Here is a 17,473-nt window from a genome sequence, read left to right as displayed (position 1 = left end):
AAGTTTGCTTAATTTTTTTTATTAGCATTTAATACAAAAACTTGACACAAAAATTGCCATAATTTTCGTCTTTTTGTTGTTTTAATATCTGAGCTAATTACATTTTTTAAACCGCAATCATGAAAAATAATATAAACCAATGCTATAAATTCACAGAACTATTATGTACTTTAATAGTCTATATTTTTTAAAAGAATTTGACGCCGTTTTTATTTTATTTTTAATAAATATATAAGTTTCCTTAGTTTTTTATTTAGTGTCCTTTAATTATTTATTCTATTTCTTTATTTTGTATTTATTGAGAAAAATAAGTTGAAACTTTAAAATGTTCTCCGCTGGCTATGTATAGAAAACTATACTTTCCAGCTGGTCGATTAAGCTTTTGTTTGCATTTACTTGTTTAAGTGTTTGCATATTCAATTCAATTCAAAATGTTTGATTTTGCTAAAATAATTATTTTAAATTCTTTCTTTTAATAAAAAAACTTGCTTTTTTAAATTTGTTCGTAAATAAATTTATTTTCTAAAAATTTAAATATTTGATCAACTTTCAGTTTCTTTTATAAAATTGTAAAGGCTTATGCATTATAAATTAATTACCTCATTAACAAAAAGGTTTTTTTTAAAAGAAAAATAACAACAATCATGCAAAAATAACCACTTTTTTATTTGAAAAAGATATTAACCATGTTTATTTCTTGCATAATTAAAAAGAAATTTGGAAGGAATTTCATATTTGAATAAAATTATGAATCGAACCAAACAACACATGATATGGCACTTTTTTGTTAGACTTATTTTTCCAAAAATTGTATACTCCTTTTCAAAGATCTTTATTGAAAGCCGAAGTTTAATTCCGCTTTATTGTATTATTCACAACTTTCTTCTAACTGCAATTCATAACACAGTAGACAATTAGACATAACGTAAAAATTGCAATGAACATTACAAGTCAAAACTATCATCTAGGTACTTGAAGTTAAAGTGAATATTTATTTATGACAATATTAAAACTTCCATTTGAATATTGAGTTTATTAAATTAAAAAGGAAGATATCTTAACATTATTTACGCCTAGCGCTATAATGTTTAAAGCTTAAAAAAATTTTTAAAAAATCAATATATTCCAATCAAGATTTTTTTCTTACTTTTTAAATCTTGTAAACAAGAACAAATGTTTTCATGTAATAAATAAGTGACGAAATTTTGTTATCAAATAATTTTTTTAAATGTGATAACCCGTGATTATTTCTGCCGTCTTGGAGAATAAAGTTATTCTCTAAAGTTTGACGTAAGGGTCATTTTCGCGTCGCAGCTTAACCCATTTTTCCCTCTCGACGGATTGTTCACCTTGCCGCACGGGGTATTTCCTAAATTAATTTTTTTTACTGAAAAAAAGTCGTGTCTACTAAAATGTAATATTGTTTTCTCGATGATACAAATTAAAAAAAAAAGGTTTGAAACTGTAAAATTAAAAATGTAAAGCATTGAAAAAATTCTGAACTTAAGAATCCAATCGTAAAAAATTAAAAATTTTAACATTGAAATTTAATTTGGTTTTGAATATAAGGATTTAATATCGTAAAATTGACAACTGTAAGCCTTCTAACTTGATTAGGCTTAAATTAATGGCCTCCAAAATCTGATAATATCCAAATACAAACATTTAGAATTCTGCATTTCAATTTTCAATGCAAAACTTTCAAAATTAAATAATTTAAATTTATCAGATTATACTTGAGGCATATTCAAAATTTAAAAAATATTAATGCTTGTATTTTTAATTTATCAACTCTATGAAAAAATTTCAAATAATACAATTCTTGAAATTTCTGTTTATAAAATTACTCAATTTGAATGTTTTAAATTGAAAATATATTAAAACCTTTCAATTTAAAATTACTCTCCTTATAAAAAGTTTTCGATTTCAAAGGCTTTACATTAATTCCAATTTTTCACAAGGTTTGAAATCGAATAATCTGCTTATTACAGCTTTAAATTATTTATATGCTAAAGCTGAATAAAAATGTATTGCCAAATCATAAGTGATTTCATTTAAAACTTTTAAAATTAAATAATTTGAATTGACAGGTTATACTCGAAGAATATTCGAAATTTTACAAATACTGAGATTTTGAATTTTAAATTTATAAACTAGTTTCTTTTAATAATTATTATTTTATTTTTACGCTTCTAAAAGAAAATAATTACACTGTAATTTTAATTGTTTTTATTTCAAATTTCTCTCATTTAAAACCTTTTAATTTCAAAGGCTTTGAAGTTATAATCCAATTTTCGAAACTGAATAATTTTGAATGGAATAATTATTTAATTGCTAACATACTTCTAATTTGAAATAAAATTGTGGGATAATAGAACTATGAGTCTTAATTACTTTCCCGAGTTTTTTGTTGAATTTAACTAATTATTATAAAAATAAGGGATTTTTTTTTAAATTTCTCCAGCTTATTTGAATGCTCTCCATTGTTGAAGCCAAGAAACAACCCACATATATCTGTATTCAATTCAATCAAATTTAAAATTTAACGATAGTTTCATTTTTATTGAACTAAATTGTACTTAAATTTACAACCATTTAACACCATTCAACATCTACAATTTTAACTAAAATTTACTTAAATTCAACTAAATTTTACTTAAATTTTGAATTTAACTAAAATTTATTCACTTTTTTAAATGATCTAAATTGTATTCAATCTTTCAAATTAGTTTTACAAAATAATTTTCAAAATTGCACTACAATAAATCTTAAAGTACGAATAGATTTGTTTTAAAACTTATTTATTTAGTATAGAAAATTTCTCTCTGAAAAAAAAACCAGACGAGAAATTAATTTAATTTAACTAAACTGAATTTAATTCTTAAATTCACCTAAATTTCATTTAAATGTTGAATTTAGCTAAAATTTATTTAAATTTTAAATTCAACTACATTTTTATTTGAGGAATTTAAATAAATTTTATTTAATTTTTTAATTTATCTTAATTTAATTTAAATTTTAAATTTAGTTTTCTAAAATAATTTTAGAAATTTAACTAAAATTCTCAAGTAGGAAAAGAATTTTTTTACATTTACTTATTGTCTCGAAAATTAAAAATAATAATAAATAGAATATTTTTAGGCTATCTTTAATTTGAATATAGTTGGGTAATTCAGTGTTCATAACATTTTTAGCGTACATGCCGTACAGATAGTGATGGTGCATGCGCTGTTTTAGAACAATATGTCAGGGCGCTAGCACCCTATTACTGAGTACTTACCAGTTAATAGTTTTAAGAGCGGTAAACATTTGAAATAATTCAAATGATAAGACATTCAGTATATTTAGAAATTTAAATAGATCGTTATTATCAGAAAGAATAATAATAATTATTAATTATGATTGACAATAGGAAATTACATGACAACTCCTCTCTGTACCTCGAATTAATAACTTCTAATAGCTAATTGTAAAGGATCAGAAGTTAGCATTTAAATAGCTATGTACACTCAGATAGATCTATATATGCATATGTATATATGGATCTATCAATCCAAATAGGTTTGACACGCGCGATCTCCGAATACCGCGCGTGTGATCTCAACAGCGAGCATACATAAATTATGTACCATGTAAAGGGTTGAAGCGACAAGACGCCCCTCAGACGCGGTAAATTATGTTCTATAACGCGATTTGGCAGAAAAACGTCAATCGACGAGAATCGTAAAAATACGTTTGTGAGAATTAGAATCTCATTATTTTAGCTTGAAATATAAGGGCGGCGCTTAACGCACCTCATCATGATAGGTTAATTTAACATTAAATTATGTGACGTCAGCAATTATATTGGCTAGAAGGACAATTTAACCCTTTTTTGGTAAAAACCGAGGTTATAAATATATGCAAGAACATAGAAAAAGCTCAGATATTTGCGTCTTTCCGTTTGTATTTCAAATAAAAAATCTGCGACACTCGCTCTCTGAATTATGAAAATTGGACTTAGAATATTTTTCTCTTAAATTGTTAATCGAAATTCAAGTCCAAAAAACTTTATTTACTCCGGTTATTCGGTACGGTTCGCCGTGGTCGACTTGAGTCGAACTACGTTTTAAGTGAAGTGAGAATAGAAACCATTTAATTAAAATTGTTTTAAATAAATAAAACTTTAAAAATGTCAAACCTGAACGAAATCTTATTTGTGCAAAAAAACGCCTCATCCCCGCCCCTTACGCTGACGTGCTGGAAGAACGCGGTTGTCATAGAAACGATGAAAAGTTGAAAAGGGCAGCACCTCGAGATAGTCGGAAATGGAGTTAGATATATATATCGACCGTCCCCACCACTGACCCATGCCGTATCTAAGACCTAATATCTTTGGTTAAAAGCACAAGAATCTGCTTCCACGATAGCACTAATGCAACGGAAAATACCAATCACAGAGTAGCTTTTGAAGAAAGAAAATTTTCGTCTCTTAAGGCCTTTTCATATGTCCAATGCTTGTTCGCTTGCAGCTTGTTTGCGAAGTGTGAACCCTGCGGTTCATTTTTCCCACCCAGGAAACCGTTGTTCGTTGATCATTTAAAACCTATTGAAAATTCAAAATTTTTATTGAACATTCATCTCTTTAGATATAAAGTTTGTCCTTTTTTATTAAAAAATAATTTTTTTTTTTTTGATAATATAGATATAATATTGAGGATCTCTAGTGGTTTGGACGCTGTTGTGTACTTTTCTTACAATCTTGCATTTAGGTATTTTCACTTCATTCAACAGCTAACTTCACTTCGTTGATTGCTGAGGGGAAAACGAGGAACCAAATGCATGGGATTCATTTCATTTTTGCTTTATTTTTCTAATTTATATTTTTTAATTACTATTTAATGAAGTAATAAAATGATCATAATTATTATTAATTACAAATATATTACACAAATAAAGATTTGTTCCGTGCCCGGTAATAAGCGTAGAATAGAGAAAAATTAATATTTTCAGATTTCAGCGCGAAAGTGAAGATTATTCTATTATTTTGAATGCGTGATTTTTCCATCTGTCTAAAATGCCACCATAAGAATAAGTTATTATTATTATTATTATTATTATTATTATTATTATTATTATTATTCACTTCTATTTCCATAGCGACCGCCGCATGGTTTTCTATTCTTCCAAAGAGAACGTGTTTTCAATATATTTAATTCCTTCTAATTAGTTCACAAAATATGTGTAATAAGTTGTTTTAATTCCTTCATGCGAAATAGAAGTTCTGAGATTTTAATTCTAACCAATTAAACTCTGCCTCTCTATAGAGTTAAAATTATTTAAATTCACAAATTTGAATAGATGTCTTTGGTGCATTTTTTAAGACGTTTAAATAAATTATTAAAATTTAAATAACTATAAATTTGAATATTTTTCGAATTTATAAGTTATAAAAAGATTTAATAATGGGAAAAAGGTTAAATAAATGCCTTCGTTAAATTTTACTAAGTCGATTGGAGAGGAATAGGATTTGCACTTTTTCTGTTCCCGTTGGGGGATTTGTAGACGAAGGAAAAATCGCGTATTCATAAGAATACAAATTCTTAATTTTCCTGAATTCAACGCCTATTACCGGGTGCATTTGATCCATCATTTCACTCACAGCTTTTAACGAAGTGAAGTTAACCGCTGGTTCAAGTGAAAATACCTAATGGCGTCAAATTCAAATATAAACAAAATATACTTTTCAATAGTTAAATCAAATAGTTGCAGCTATATTATGTATGGAGGTATTTTTTTGTTATACCGCAAAATCTGCAGCAGTTTTTTTAGAATTACAAAGATATTTTATAAGCAATGACTGTGTGTATCGAAATTTACCAACAAATAGTCACTTTTCCAGATCCCACTATTCATAGCGAAATTTCGGTACTTATGGTCACTGTCTATTTTATTTGTGCAAAAGTAAGCGAGTAGAGAATTCTTTTCTTTTCGCCAAAAACATTTTTTATAATTATATATGGGATCATTCTGTTTAAAATCGAATATCAGACATGTCAACTCCGTCGATTTCATTATTTTAAACGTTTTCTTCATTTTTTCTGCTAAGGCTTACAATATCTGTAATTTAAAATCTCGAGTCGATCAAGACGAATTTCCGCGCAATATTTCGTGACAATTGCGCGCTTCATTTTTCATCATTATCGTTACCTACCAATAGAGAGATTATTAATGTTTTAGAGCATATTCCACCATCTGTGATTAAATTTTAATCATTGATTAACTTAGGTTAATCAGCAGATTGCGTTCCATCAATTTTTAAAACATGATTAAAGAAGTCTAATCGACGATTAACTTAACCGGCCATTTTTGGCTGGTTAGCGAGTTAATCAGCGATTAAAGGGAGTCAACATAACCTCAAAGTTGAAGTTGAAGTATAGCGTGAAATATTGATCGAATTTTCGCGCGAATACAAGTTCAAAATCAGCCAATCAGAATCACCATTACAACAGAAACACGCAGAAACTAGACTTATTGCGAACAGAGCATACGGTTGGCTAACCAGAGGTTAAAAATTAATGGTGGAACGCGCCACAAGTTAATCGTGATTAAAACGCTGATTAAAAGATAATCATAATTAGCTAATCATGGATTTAATCACAGCTGGTGGAATCGGCCCTTAATCTGATTATTTTGATCATGTAATTATAATACTCAATAACTTATTCAGAAATCTTGAACATTTATTTTCTAAAACTTAGGACCAATTTCACCAACTCTGATTAAATCTATGATCAGCAAATCATGATTATTTTTTAATCAATGATTAAATCAGCGTTAACCAGCGATGCGTTCTACCAAGCATTTTCAACCTCTGGTTAGCTAATCATATACTTTATTCGTAATGAGGTCTAGTTTCTATGTCTTTCTGTTGTAACGGCGACTCTGATTGGTTAGAACGAAATTCTTCATGAACACACGGCACCATATTAGCATATGATAAGATTCCCCAAGTTTGAGGTTACGAGTGGTGTCAGTGACAAGTGTAATAGAAGAGAAGTGGAAATTGTGTCTGAATATTCGGGGCCTTCTCTGAACGTGGTTAAACATTTCATCATCATCAGATGAGGATAAAATATCACTGTAAAACAGAGCCATATTTCCTTCCTGTATACTGCACTCACTGCACTCGCACTTCAATTTCGGGGTTATGCTACTTTAATCACCGATTAAACTCCATAACCGGCCATTATTAGGCGGTTAAGTTAACCCGTGATTATCTTCCCCAAATCATAATTAAAAGAATGGTAGAACGCAAAGTATTGATTAAATAAGGTTGATCAATGCTTAACGATTTAATCAGAGTTGGTGAAATCGGCCCTTAGAAGTTTCAGGACAAGATGTGCAAACAAATTCAAATAATCGCAAAACAAAAATTCATCTTTGAATTTTAAGTTGTCGATTGACGAAGCATGTCAACTGGGCAATTTTATATTATAAAAAAAATGTAAAATAAGAGTGACGTTTGTGGTAAAAAACGATTAACCCCGCTTCAATCGTAATTTAGTAGAGGAATTGTAGATTGTCATCGATAGCCCTGTTGAAAATTCCTATATAGAATCCTACATAGGAGCGTTCTTGTGTTTTTTAAACTCCTAGTTCATTAGATTTGCCAAATTCGACAGACGAATTGGCATGTTTTTAGGTCGAAAAAAAGTCACTGTTCTCGGCTGACCGGGAAAATCACAAGATATAAATCCCATCTAGAACGTTTGGAACTTCATGTAACAAAAGTCAGTAAGCACGATCCTACGACCAAGTAAGAACTAGTTTGGATACTCAATCACATTCGGGAACATTGCCCAGAGATAAAGATTAAAATTGAAAACTGCATGAACAGTACTGCCTCGTCGTATTGAAGCTGTATTGTCTGATAAAGGTGGGCATACGAAAGTATTATTCTCTTTAAGTCGTTTTTTATTGTAAAAATGATTGAGTTCAATGTATATAATTATATTTTGAATAAAATTTATCATCCATAATATATTTATCTAAGATTTTACAAAACATGTCTAAATACCAATGTGTATCTTCTTTAAAATGATAAAAAAAGTAATTTTTAGCTTTGGCCTAATAATCAGTATTTCATGTAGCAACCTTTCGCTAAAGGGTGTGCAAAAAGCTCGAAACTTCGAGTCGAGTCGACTCGATTTTTTTTCCAGTCGAGTCGAGTCAAGCTCGATTATGCTCGAAATGTCCGAGTTACTCGAACGGCTTTGAGTACTTGAAAGTTTCGGGTTCTCAAAAGTTTCGAGTTCTTGAAGACATTCGAGTACTCGAAAGTTTCAAGTTCTCGAAGAAATTCGAGTACTTAAATGTTTCGAGTACTAGAAGAAATGCGAGTGCTCGAAAGTTTCGAGTTCTCTAAGATATTCGAGTATTCGAAAACATTTGAGTACTCGAAAGTCTCGAGTTGCTCTAAAGTTACGAGCAGCTCACAAGTTTTGGGGTCTCGCAGCTCTTAAAATTAATAAGAATTTCTTTAAGCCCGTGTGAAAAAATTGAGGGGGCCCCTTCGGGGGCCCGCATGGTTGGCCCTCAAGCCATGTGGAATTCCATGAGGGCAATCCAGACGAGGTCCCTCATGGCAACGACATGCTAATCCATAGGGGTCCAACATAGGCTTCCCTCATAGTTGCCATCATGAAAGCTCTGTTGGTTTTATTTTTTGCCAGTGCTGGCACCTGTACTGGCATATCTCTGGGATCATAACACTATTTTGTACTGGGCTGTCAGTATTGGGCCAGCACTGGATATCTCTACTTGCACAGTGCTATCCCAATCGCAAATTTGCCATGGGCGCAATACTGCGTCAGTGCTAACTAGTACCGTACTGCTATACTCTAACGACATGACAAAAAGATATATAACAAATAAATAATAATTGTTTACGAGCAGTTTTACTGCAAATATTAATAGTCCTGTCTAGAGTGAATACATATATTAAATTTTTAAACATTATATTACAAATAAAATTTCTAAGGCTACGGGGTATTGAACCTACATATCTATACCTAAATCTATCGCCTAACAGTTGGCAGTGCTAACCACTGCGCTAAACCAAAAAGTTGTAACTAGGTGAATAAGCCATCCTCATAAGCAACAGTTAAGAAAAGTGGTTATCAAATTTTAAGCTCTCTTTTTATAATTATTTATTATTATACGACGTTATGTAAATGCAAAGTACACCAACTGTTAAAATTAATATCAATAAAATAATTATTAAATAAATAAGTTGAATCAATCACAATTTTTCTTCGCGTAATATGTCGTTTGTTCCTATTGTAGGCTACTTCACAACTTTCTACAATGACAGAAAATGTAATTTTTCATGAAAATTAAAAATTTTTATTGGCAGTACTCAAAAATTTTATCGCGAATTTTGACAATTTTTTGATAATAATATTTTTTAAACTTTCGTGTAAGCTTTGGTTATTAGGTATTTTATACTATTTTACAACGTTTGGGATTGACATAAAATGTAAATTTTTCTGTACATTTACAATTTTTCATAAAGATCGAACTTAGAATTTTTTCTGAAAAAAGCAGGAAAAAAGATGTTTTCGGGAAAGTTGTATTTATAGTTTTTTTTGTATTTTAGAACGCATGAACCATATTTTTAAACGTATTTTTTTATGTCCATTTTTTAGGATATAAAATATTTGTCAGAGTTCGAATTTCAAAAAAGTGTCATCGAATTTTTGTCAAAAGTTCACTGTTTGTAAGTCTGAATTCATGAAACCTTAAAATTTGTTGTGTCAACAAAATATTCACCCTTTGGAATTAGAAATTTTAATCGTTGACCCGTGAGGGCGACCGAGCTGGGTCCCCGTCGGGGACCCCTATGGAACTTCCATATTGTCAGGGTTCAAATATCAAAAAAGTGTCATCCCATTTTAGTCAACATTTCAATAAATTGACAAATGAGAAACTTACTAAACTGACAGGGTTTCCATGACTCAACATAAAAAAGATCCGAAATGGCGACCAAATTTTATAAAAATGTATTATATTCCGGGATCGGAACCTTTTAGCCTCGTTCCAATAATAAAGGATTCCGAAGGGGTTCGGGTTCGAACCGAGCCGTCAAATTTTGTAAAGGGTTCGATTCGAATCGAACCCTTTGAAAAATATCAAAGGTTCTTTTGGAAACAAGCTTCGATCGAACCTCTAAGTTTCGTGAGTCTCAGTCTTATGATTTTTTGTTTTTTTATCACATAGTGAAAAGGTTCCTGAAATTATGTACGAAAATTTATGTTTAACAATTTATTTTTGTGATTCGCAACAAAATGGTAAGTGTCAGTAAATGTATTATTTAAATTTCATATTTATTTATTAAACATTGAATACCGAAATCTTTGAGCCTCAAACATATTTAGATATTTAAGTTTACACTAATTGCTCAAATATTATAAAAATTCCGGAATTTCTTTAATTTTTAAGCAGTAAGTGAAAATGTAAATCTCTAAATATGTTAAAGTTTCAAAATTTTCGGTATTTAATGTTAAATAAATAAATATGAAACTTAAACAATAAAATTATTGACACTTGCCTTTTTATTGTGAGTTGAGAATCCACATTTGTACAAATTAATTATCTTGCATAGTTTCAGCAACATTTAACTATCTGATACAAAAAATATGTCTGCTACGCGGCACATTCTTATTGCGCACTGCGCTTCTCGCCAAGTTTTAGCGCGTCTAGGGCGCGCCGGTATGCTCTCGCGCTTAGTGCTCGTTTTCGTACGTTAGTGCGTACACTTTTACTACATTTTTCAAATATCATACATATGGTAACTTAAATCGACAACTGTGATTTAAGTTTCTGAGGAATCACATTCATAAATTGGAACTGAATTTGTTTACATTTGATTTTAAAGAAGGTTCTCAAAACAACTGTGGCTTTGAAGATTACATTCCCATTGCGACAATCGCGCTTCGCGCTCGATAATTAGGTAATAGAGTGAATAATCTTCAAAAAATAAAGGGTGCATACAAATTTGAACAGCATATAAGAAATAGGTATGTTTTTACGTTCTCATCATTTATGATTGAGAAAGTATTAGAATTGTCCGAAATTTGACATCACAGTTTTTCAACGGATCTTCGCGTTTCGAGGCCCCCTGAATCCGAAAATCTAGTTTTTACGATTACGACTTCCTGTCTGTCCGTCCTTAAACACGATAACTCTCGAAAAAATGAACAGATCGAATGCATCTTTGGCACACTTTTTTTAAGTCCTAAAAGAAAGCACGAAATCGTTAACCATGCATTTCTGATGAAAATTCAAAAAGTGAGGGCACTTTCAAAATTTTTGAGACTACTTTTTTCTGAATTTAAAAGTTCTATGTACGGATTTTTACAGTACTAAAAAGGACAAAAAATGTGTATAGATTACTATTTTCAATCAAATGGAAATTCTAAGAGTTATAGCATTTTCAAAAATTTGTAAATCAACCGAAAATACAAATTTTAGGCCAAAAACGCACGATATGGAATAAAGTCAGGAGAAGAAATACATTGCTTTTTGAAAGCCCTACAAAATTAATATAACAAATTTTTGGATTTTCCCGAAAAATCGAAAATTCAAGTTTTGATTGCACAAAAAATAATGAAAAATCAAAAATTCCATTCTGTGGTCAAACTATGTGGGATACGAAAAAAGATTAATTCATAAAAATTGTTATACCAAAAAAGATCTACATTTTCGTTAAGTATCACTCGAAACTTAAGAAAAGAAAAGATTCAACGAAACCTTTTTACAAATGTCTGTCGGAAATCGAGCGCATAGCGCGAGTGTCACGGTAAGAATGTGTACCTCAAAGCCTACAGAGCTTTGAGACACTTAATCTTTGACCATACGTAATTAAGTAGACAATTTAGAATATAAGGACGCATAAAAATACTGCCATCTAAAAGAGATCTTTTTGATCAAGTTTTATTCAAACAATACAAATACAAAGAATAAATATCCGAGCGCGAAGTGAAACGAGCTTCATCGGACGTTACGATTTTATCAACACACCAAACCAGTAAGTATTATTGTAAATATTTAGTGAAACAAGGAAAATATTATCAAATTATTATAACGAAATATTTTGAACAAATCTTCTTAAATTATACTATGAATGCACGTCTTGACACGCTGTAAATTTTTCGTATTTACGGTATTGACAATACTTACTCTTGTTTTATAGTTATGAATGAATGGTAGTTTAATATATTTTGAGATTTGTTAAAGTATTATTTAACAAATTTTATTCAATTTATATATTTTTTTCGACACATAGAAAAATTAAATTATATTTCTAATTTAAGTCTTATAAACAAATTGAATTTTAAAGAGAAAGTTTTTACGTACAAAATTTGCAAACATATATTAATATAAATGTATACACACCAAACTAATAAAGAAATTAGTATACGTCATTATAAAAAATATTAAAAAAATACTTTTTCAGGGATTATTTATTAATTGTAATTTCAACAGGATCAGGGAAATAATCACTGCATTTTTTTCTATCTCAATAACCGTTAAGGTTGTTGATTTTGGAGAATATTTCATACATGCACCTAAATATATGCTATATAGAACTTTACTCATATTTATAATGATTTGCAATTAATTTATTTGTTTCCTAATTGTTGTTTTCAGCAGATGCGGTTTTATCATTTAAGCATCGCAAAGCGCAACTGCTTCTTCGTTAAGAAAATAATAAGAAAGTGCTTTTATTTTCAAAAATATGAAAATTGTAGGTTTTTTAGGTAGAAAAGCATTCTTCGCAAATCAAAATTGGTCGAAATATGAGTGTGGTATGCTAAAATGAATTCTCGTTGCCAGCGTAAAGTTGCCTACTCTGCAGATACTGAAATTAATTCTATAGGTATTGCATTATAGTTATGAATATTAGTACTCACAGCAAAAAATTGTTCATTGCATTTGGAAAATAATACTCATTTTTTCAGAAATATAGAAGTTTAATGTAATATAAAGTGATGTTACAATCCGTATTCGAATATAAAATTTTAGCAGTAAGGCAGATTAGTGTAGCTTCTTGCGCATACATATAGAAATTGATTTTATTAGAAAAAGCTTTCAAAAACGTGTTCTTCATTAAAATTTCAAATCCGTGTAAACGCCAAATACATTTTCGTATGGTAGACGACAGTTATACAACACACGAAACAATAATTACGTAAACTCTTAATAATGAATTTCATCTAATCAGGACATTTACATAAAAATTGACGAATTAATTGAACCCACGCGTATTTTTCTCTATAAAGCGAAATTTTGTTCGGGATACACGGGAAAATAAAAAATTATCTACAAAGTACAAAGGCCCCACGTTGCTTTTGTCAACATAACAGTACTCGATCGGATTTAAATGCGGGAGGTCAAGAATTGAATAAAATATTTCAGTTAATACCACGTCACAAGAAGAAAAACAAACATTAACAGAAACAGAAATTTACATAATATTTATAAATGGAATATCGACAGTGTAATAAATTCACCTCAGTCTAAAAGAATGAAAGCAAAATTGAATTGAATGTTATTCTTGAGATCGGAGGTGCAAGTTTCTCAAAACCGTAGATAGACGTCAACATAGATCAAACGGAAAAACGCTAACGTACAATTGATAAAAATCCGAGAGTAAAAATAATACGTACAAAAATGTCCTCCACCATAGAACTTAACAAATAAATTGTGTCTAAACGATCGTACATAACTAAGACAATGTTTACGCAACCAGTCCGACTTTCTTCTTTAAAAGAGTCGAAACAGCCAATTTTCTCGTTGCCTTTCAAATTCCAAATCCCATATCTGAAGTTCAATCGCGTATTTCAGTCGGTGGCGGAAACTCGGAAAGTTTTACAACTTAACGTGATAATTAATTAATAAGCAATTAACTCTCATAAAACGGATAAAAGGAACAACGACTACACATACAACATGGATAAAAAAATACCATCTCGTGTTTTATATATATCAACTTTCTATTCATAGTTTTTTACTCGGCTCTAAATAGATATGTGCTTACTTTATCAATCCCGTGTGTAATTCAAATAATGAAAGAATGCAAAAAACCTAAATACTGTAATTGGTTTAAGTCCATTTTGGATTGAATAAATTATTCTCCCAGGATTATCTTCTCAAAGCTTTTTCATCTCTTTTTTAGATTACGATATGGCTGTTTGCGATTTTTAAGTGCAATTCATTTCTGTACATCTACGAGTTAAAATTCTACAACTAGAGCCTACTTCTGATTCATCATTAATTTATAATTATGATAATTCATTCAAATTATAATTAATTTATAAGTACGAAAGATTTTTAAGTGTATGAAAAAAAACGCTTTTTTACAGCTACGATCCAGTCAGTGCATTAAACAATAATAATTTCGTTATTGGTATCTTTTCTTAGTTTAGGCTATACAGTCCCTATTCCAGAAAAAAATTAGCGCACGTTTTTACAAAAAAGAAAATTTAGAAGGAAAAAAGTACAACGTAAAAATAATTATATAATATAAAACTAATTAAACTCTATTTGGGATGATTAAAAAACAAATAAATAAAATTTTTAAATCTATTGCTTTCAGATTTTAATCCTTTTAAATTTAGATTATTGTCAATCGATAAATTCGAATTCAAATTTCGTTCACTAAAAAAATTTTGAATCATGATCATTTGAATGTTTATTCATTTTCTGAAGTGACACAAAATTAAAAAGCATATTTATATTTTTCATTCTTGTTAAATGCGAAAACTCGAAATGTAAAAAATATAATTTTTAAATTATGGCTTGCTTTGAAATTTGTATAATCCACAAAATTCGAAACGCTCGAATTAAAAAAGCTGGAGTTTTTTTTCTGGGATTCTCAGAAGAAAATATGAGAAATATTGCCAATAGGGACTAAGCTGTGTGGCCCGTTATAACATAATACGCATATGTTGTTGATTAATAAAAATGTTAAAATAGTAACGAGAATCTGGAAAATAAAATGTTAAGACAGAATGTGCCTTAAAATTAAATGCTACCAGGGTCGAAAGATATGTAATAATACTATTCGGAAGAATGGAATCAGAGGTAACAAATCTGCTCTTGTTATTGCACAAAATTGCTATCCTTATCGTATATTGAGTAAATTCTCAAAATATTTTTTCTGTAAGTCTTGAATTTTACTTACGATCGTAAGCATAGGCCACTTTCTTTGTACTTAGATCAAAAGGTAATCTGGATTGGACCCTGGTTCTTCGTCATCACGTGAAATTCAATAATTATCGCCTTTTTAAAATTCGTATCCTACTTATTTTAAATGCAATTCTCGTCATTCCTTAATCCACTGGTCGTTGATTCAAGAAACTGTTAATTCGCTTTTTCCTTTGATAAAAAGGATGTGTACACAGAACAAGGTTAAATGCGTTATCGAGTCGCGGAATATCGAGGAAAACCTGGGCGGAAAAATATCACTTATCGGTAAGAGAGATTTGAGAATTAGCTAGGAAAATTGTAATTATGAAAAAGTGTAAGATCTCGAAAAGAAATATCTTAAAATATTAAGTTCCAAAACTTACTCTCCAACTTATTCAGCCCAGATATTCAACCATTGATATTCTGAAACCTTGACCGCGTTTCGTATAATAAGCTACAATTAAGGCTAACTTCGCATATAAAGTTAAAATTTTAAAATGTCTACTAAAATTCTAACGCCGCTGTACACATTTGTTTGTTAATTAAGAACACTTAACGATAATTTTCCTGATGATTTCAGGCATTGATTTTCTTGATCCTTATACGATTTCTAAGAACCAACTTCTTCGGGTTTTGCCAACGGTGCCTTCGATTTTTCGGTAGTAACTGTGGTCGTTGTGACTTCTAATTTTGCCAGTTCCGCGGCACTAAGCTGTAATTTAAATTTTGTGAGCATTTAGAATCTGAAATCTTCATGAAGATACCCTACTATTTAGAACCTGGTTCTAAGAGTTCAGTTCAACTAAACAAGCACTGTATTATCACCAAGGTTTTCGAGGTTTTCAACCAAGAAAACGAGAAATTTACAAGCACTCTCTAAGAATGACTTGTAGCGTTTGAAGCACCGATTTTAAGATATAAAATCGCTTGTAGCTTTGTATAAATATGAGCCAATTATGTAGATGGTAATCGAGTTAGTAGCACAAATGATACGCTAAGCATTGGTTAGTATTGTGAGTATTAGTGATTTAAAAAAATAAAAGCCTTTTCCCCCATTGAATTCCAGAATTCAAATTCAGAGCCAATTGCTGACCTCAACGTTCGGGGGCAGCGTAATGGTGGCGTGCGTTGTTGTTGTTTCGATTCCACTGTTGATTTCTCTCTCAACGGTGGTACCTATGAAATAATTAATCATTGAAGAATATATAAATAAAAATGTTAAGCAATGAAGATAACTTTTCCAACACTTCTTATAACAATTCTTCAACAAAATTTAATTTTTGTTGTTTTTATAATATTGGTAAGATTTTAACTGCAATAAAAATATTTGCGTATTAAAAAATTTGGTTTACAAAAATAACGAGGCTTAAAATTGGGTTCATTTATATTCAAGCGTCGTATTAAAATTTATATTGCAGATTGATATCTCACCGCCTAATAGACTGGGAAGTTTCGGAAAATGTAAATTGCTTATTAGGATACGTATGCAACACGCGTAAAAAGGAAATTTCCCGATAAAGTTAAAAGAATAGTAATGGTAATTTTTAACATGCTTCTTTGTAATGCTGTAACTTGAAAAAGATTCATTGATGCTTTTTTAGTAATTGACGCATTTGTTTACAAAAACTGTTTAAACTATAAACGGCCAAGTTTTTTAAACAGTCCATTTAACATTCATAAACTTACACGGGTAAATATAGTTTTCTTATAGTAAGTGTACCGAAAAAATCCATTTTTTAAATCGAAATTTCGGTACATGTAGCTAGGGCGTTTCTAAAACTAAATATCATACTGAAATCGTTTTCAAAGTGTCTCATATACACCCATGATTTGTTTATAAAAAATACTTCTGAAGATTAAGGATCATTCGTACTGAACATACGTGATCTTGTGTTATCAGTGAAAAATATAGGATAAAAATACAAGTTGTAAATGAAAAAAATACAGACGTAGCTTAACAGAAAAATTGTTGTTTATGGAAAATAGCATTTCTTGGATATGAAAAGTTTTGGAAAAGTGCTCTTCTTCTTAGTATAATTTATTTTAATCTAAAAGAAACTATTGATAAATTTCTTTTTGAAACTCTCATTATCTTTTTTGTTAAAGCTGATCATGGAATAATGAAGTATCCTGGATAAAATCTTGTTCAAAGTTCTTGGAAAACTATGCATCGTGTAACAAAATTTAGTCAAGACTTTGCCTAATTTTTAATATCACATGACAAATAATTAAAATAGTT

At 29.9% G+C, this 17,473-nt stretch overlaps 1 protein-coding gene across 3 annotated transcripts in view; it reads right to left on the bottom strand.

Annotated features, from left to right (window-relative positions):
* Positions 1 to 12,995: 12,995 nt before the first annotated feature.
* LOC117169148 (lethal(2) giant larvae protein homolog 1) overlaps positions 12,996 to 17,473 on the bottom strand; it is a 45,531-nt gene continuing 41,053 nt past the window's right edge. For 2 of the 3 annotated variants that reach the window (XM_033355357.1, XM_033355358.1), the window contains exons 15-16: positions 16,328 to 16,410; positions 12,996 to 15,946 (exon numbers count right to left, since the gene is read on the bottom strand). In XM_033355357.1, the coding sequence (XP_033211248.1) occupies positions 15,845 to 15,946; positions 16,328 to 16,410 (185 nt within the window). In that variant the 3' untranslated portion in view covers positions 12,996 to 15,844. The remainder of the gene's footprint in view (positions 15,947 to 16,327; positions 16,411 to 17,473) is intronic. The other variant, XM_033355359.1, reaches the window with a different exon arrangement.

This window comes from Belonocnema kinseyi, chromosome 3 (assembly GCF_010883055.1).
Source record: "Belonocnema kinseyi isolate 2016_QV_RU_SX_M_011 chromosome 3, B_treatae_v1, whole genome shotgun sequence".
In the NCBI taxonomy this organism is placed as follows: Eukaryota; Metazoa; Arthropoda; class Insecta; order Hymenoptera; family Cynipidae; genus Belonocnema; species Belonocnema kinseyi.
The sequence above is the reverse complement of the archived record's forward strand: the minus strand, read 5'-3'. Positions and strand labels throughout refer to the sequence as shown.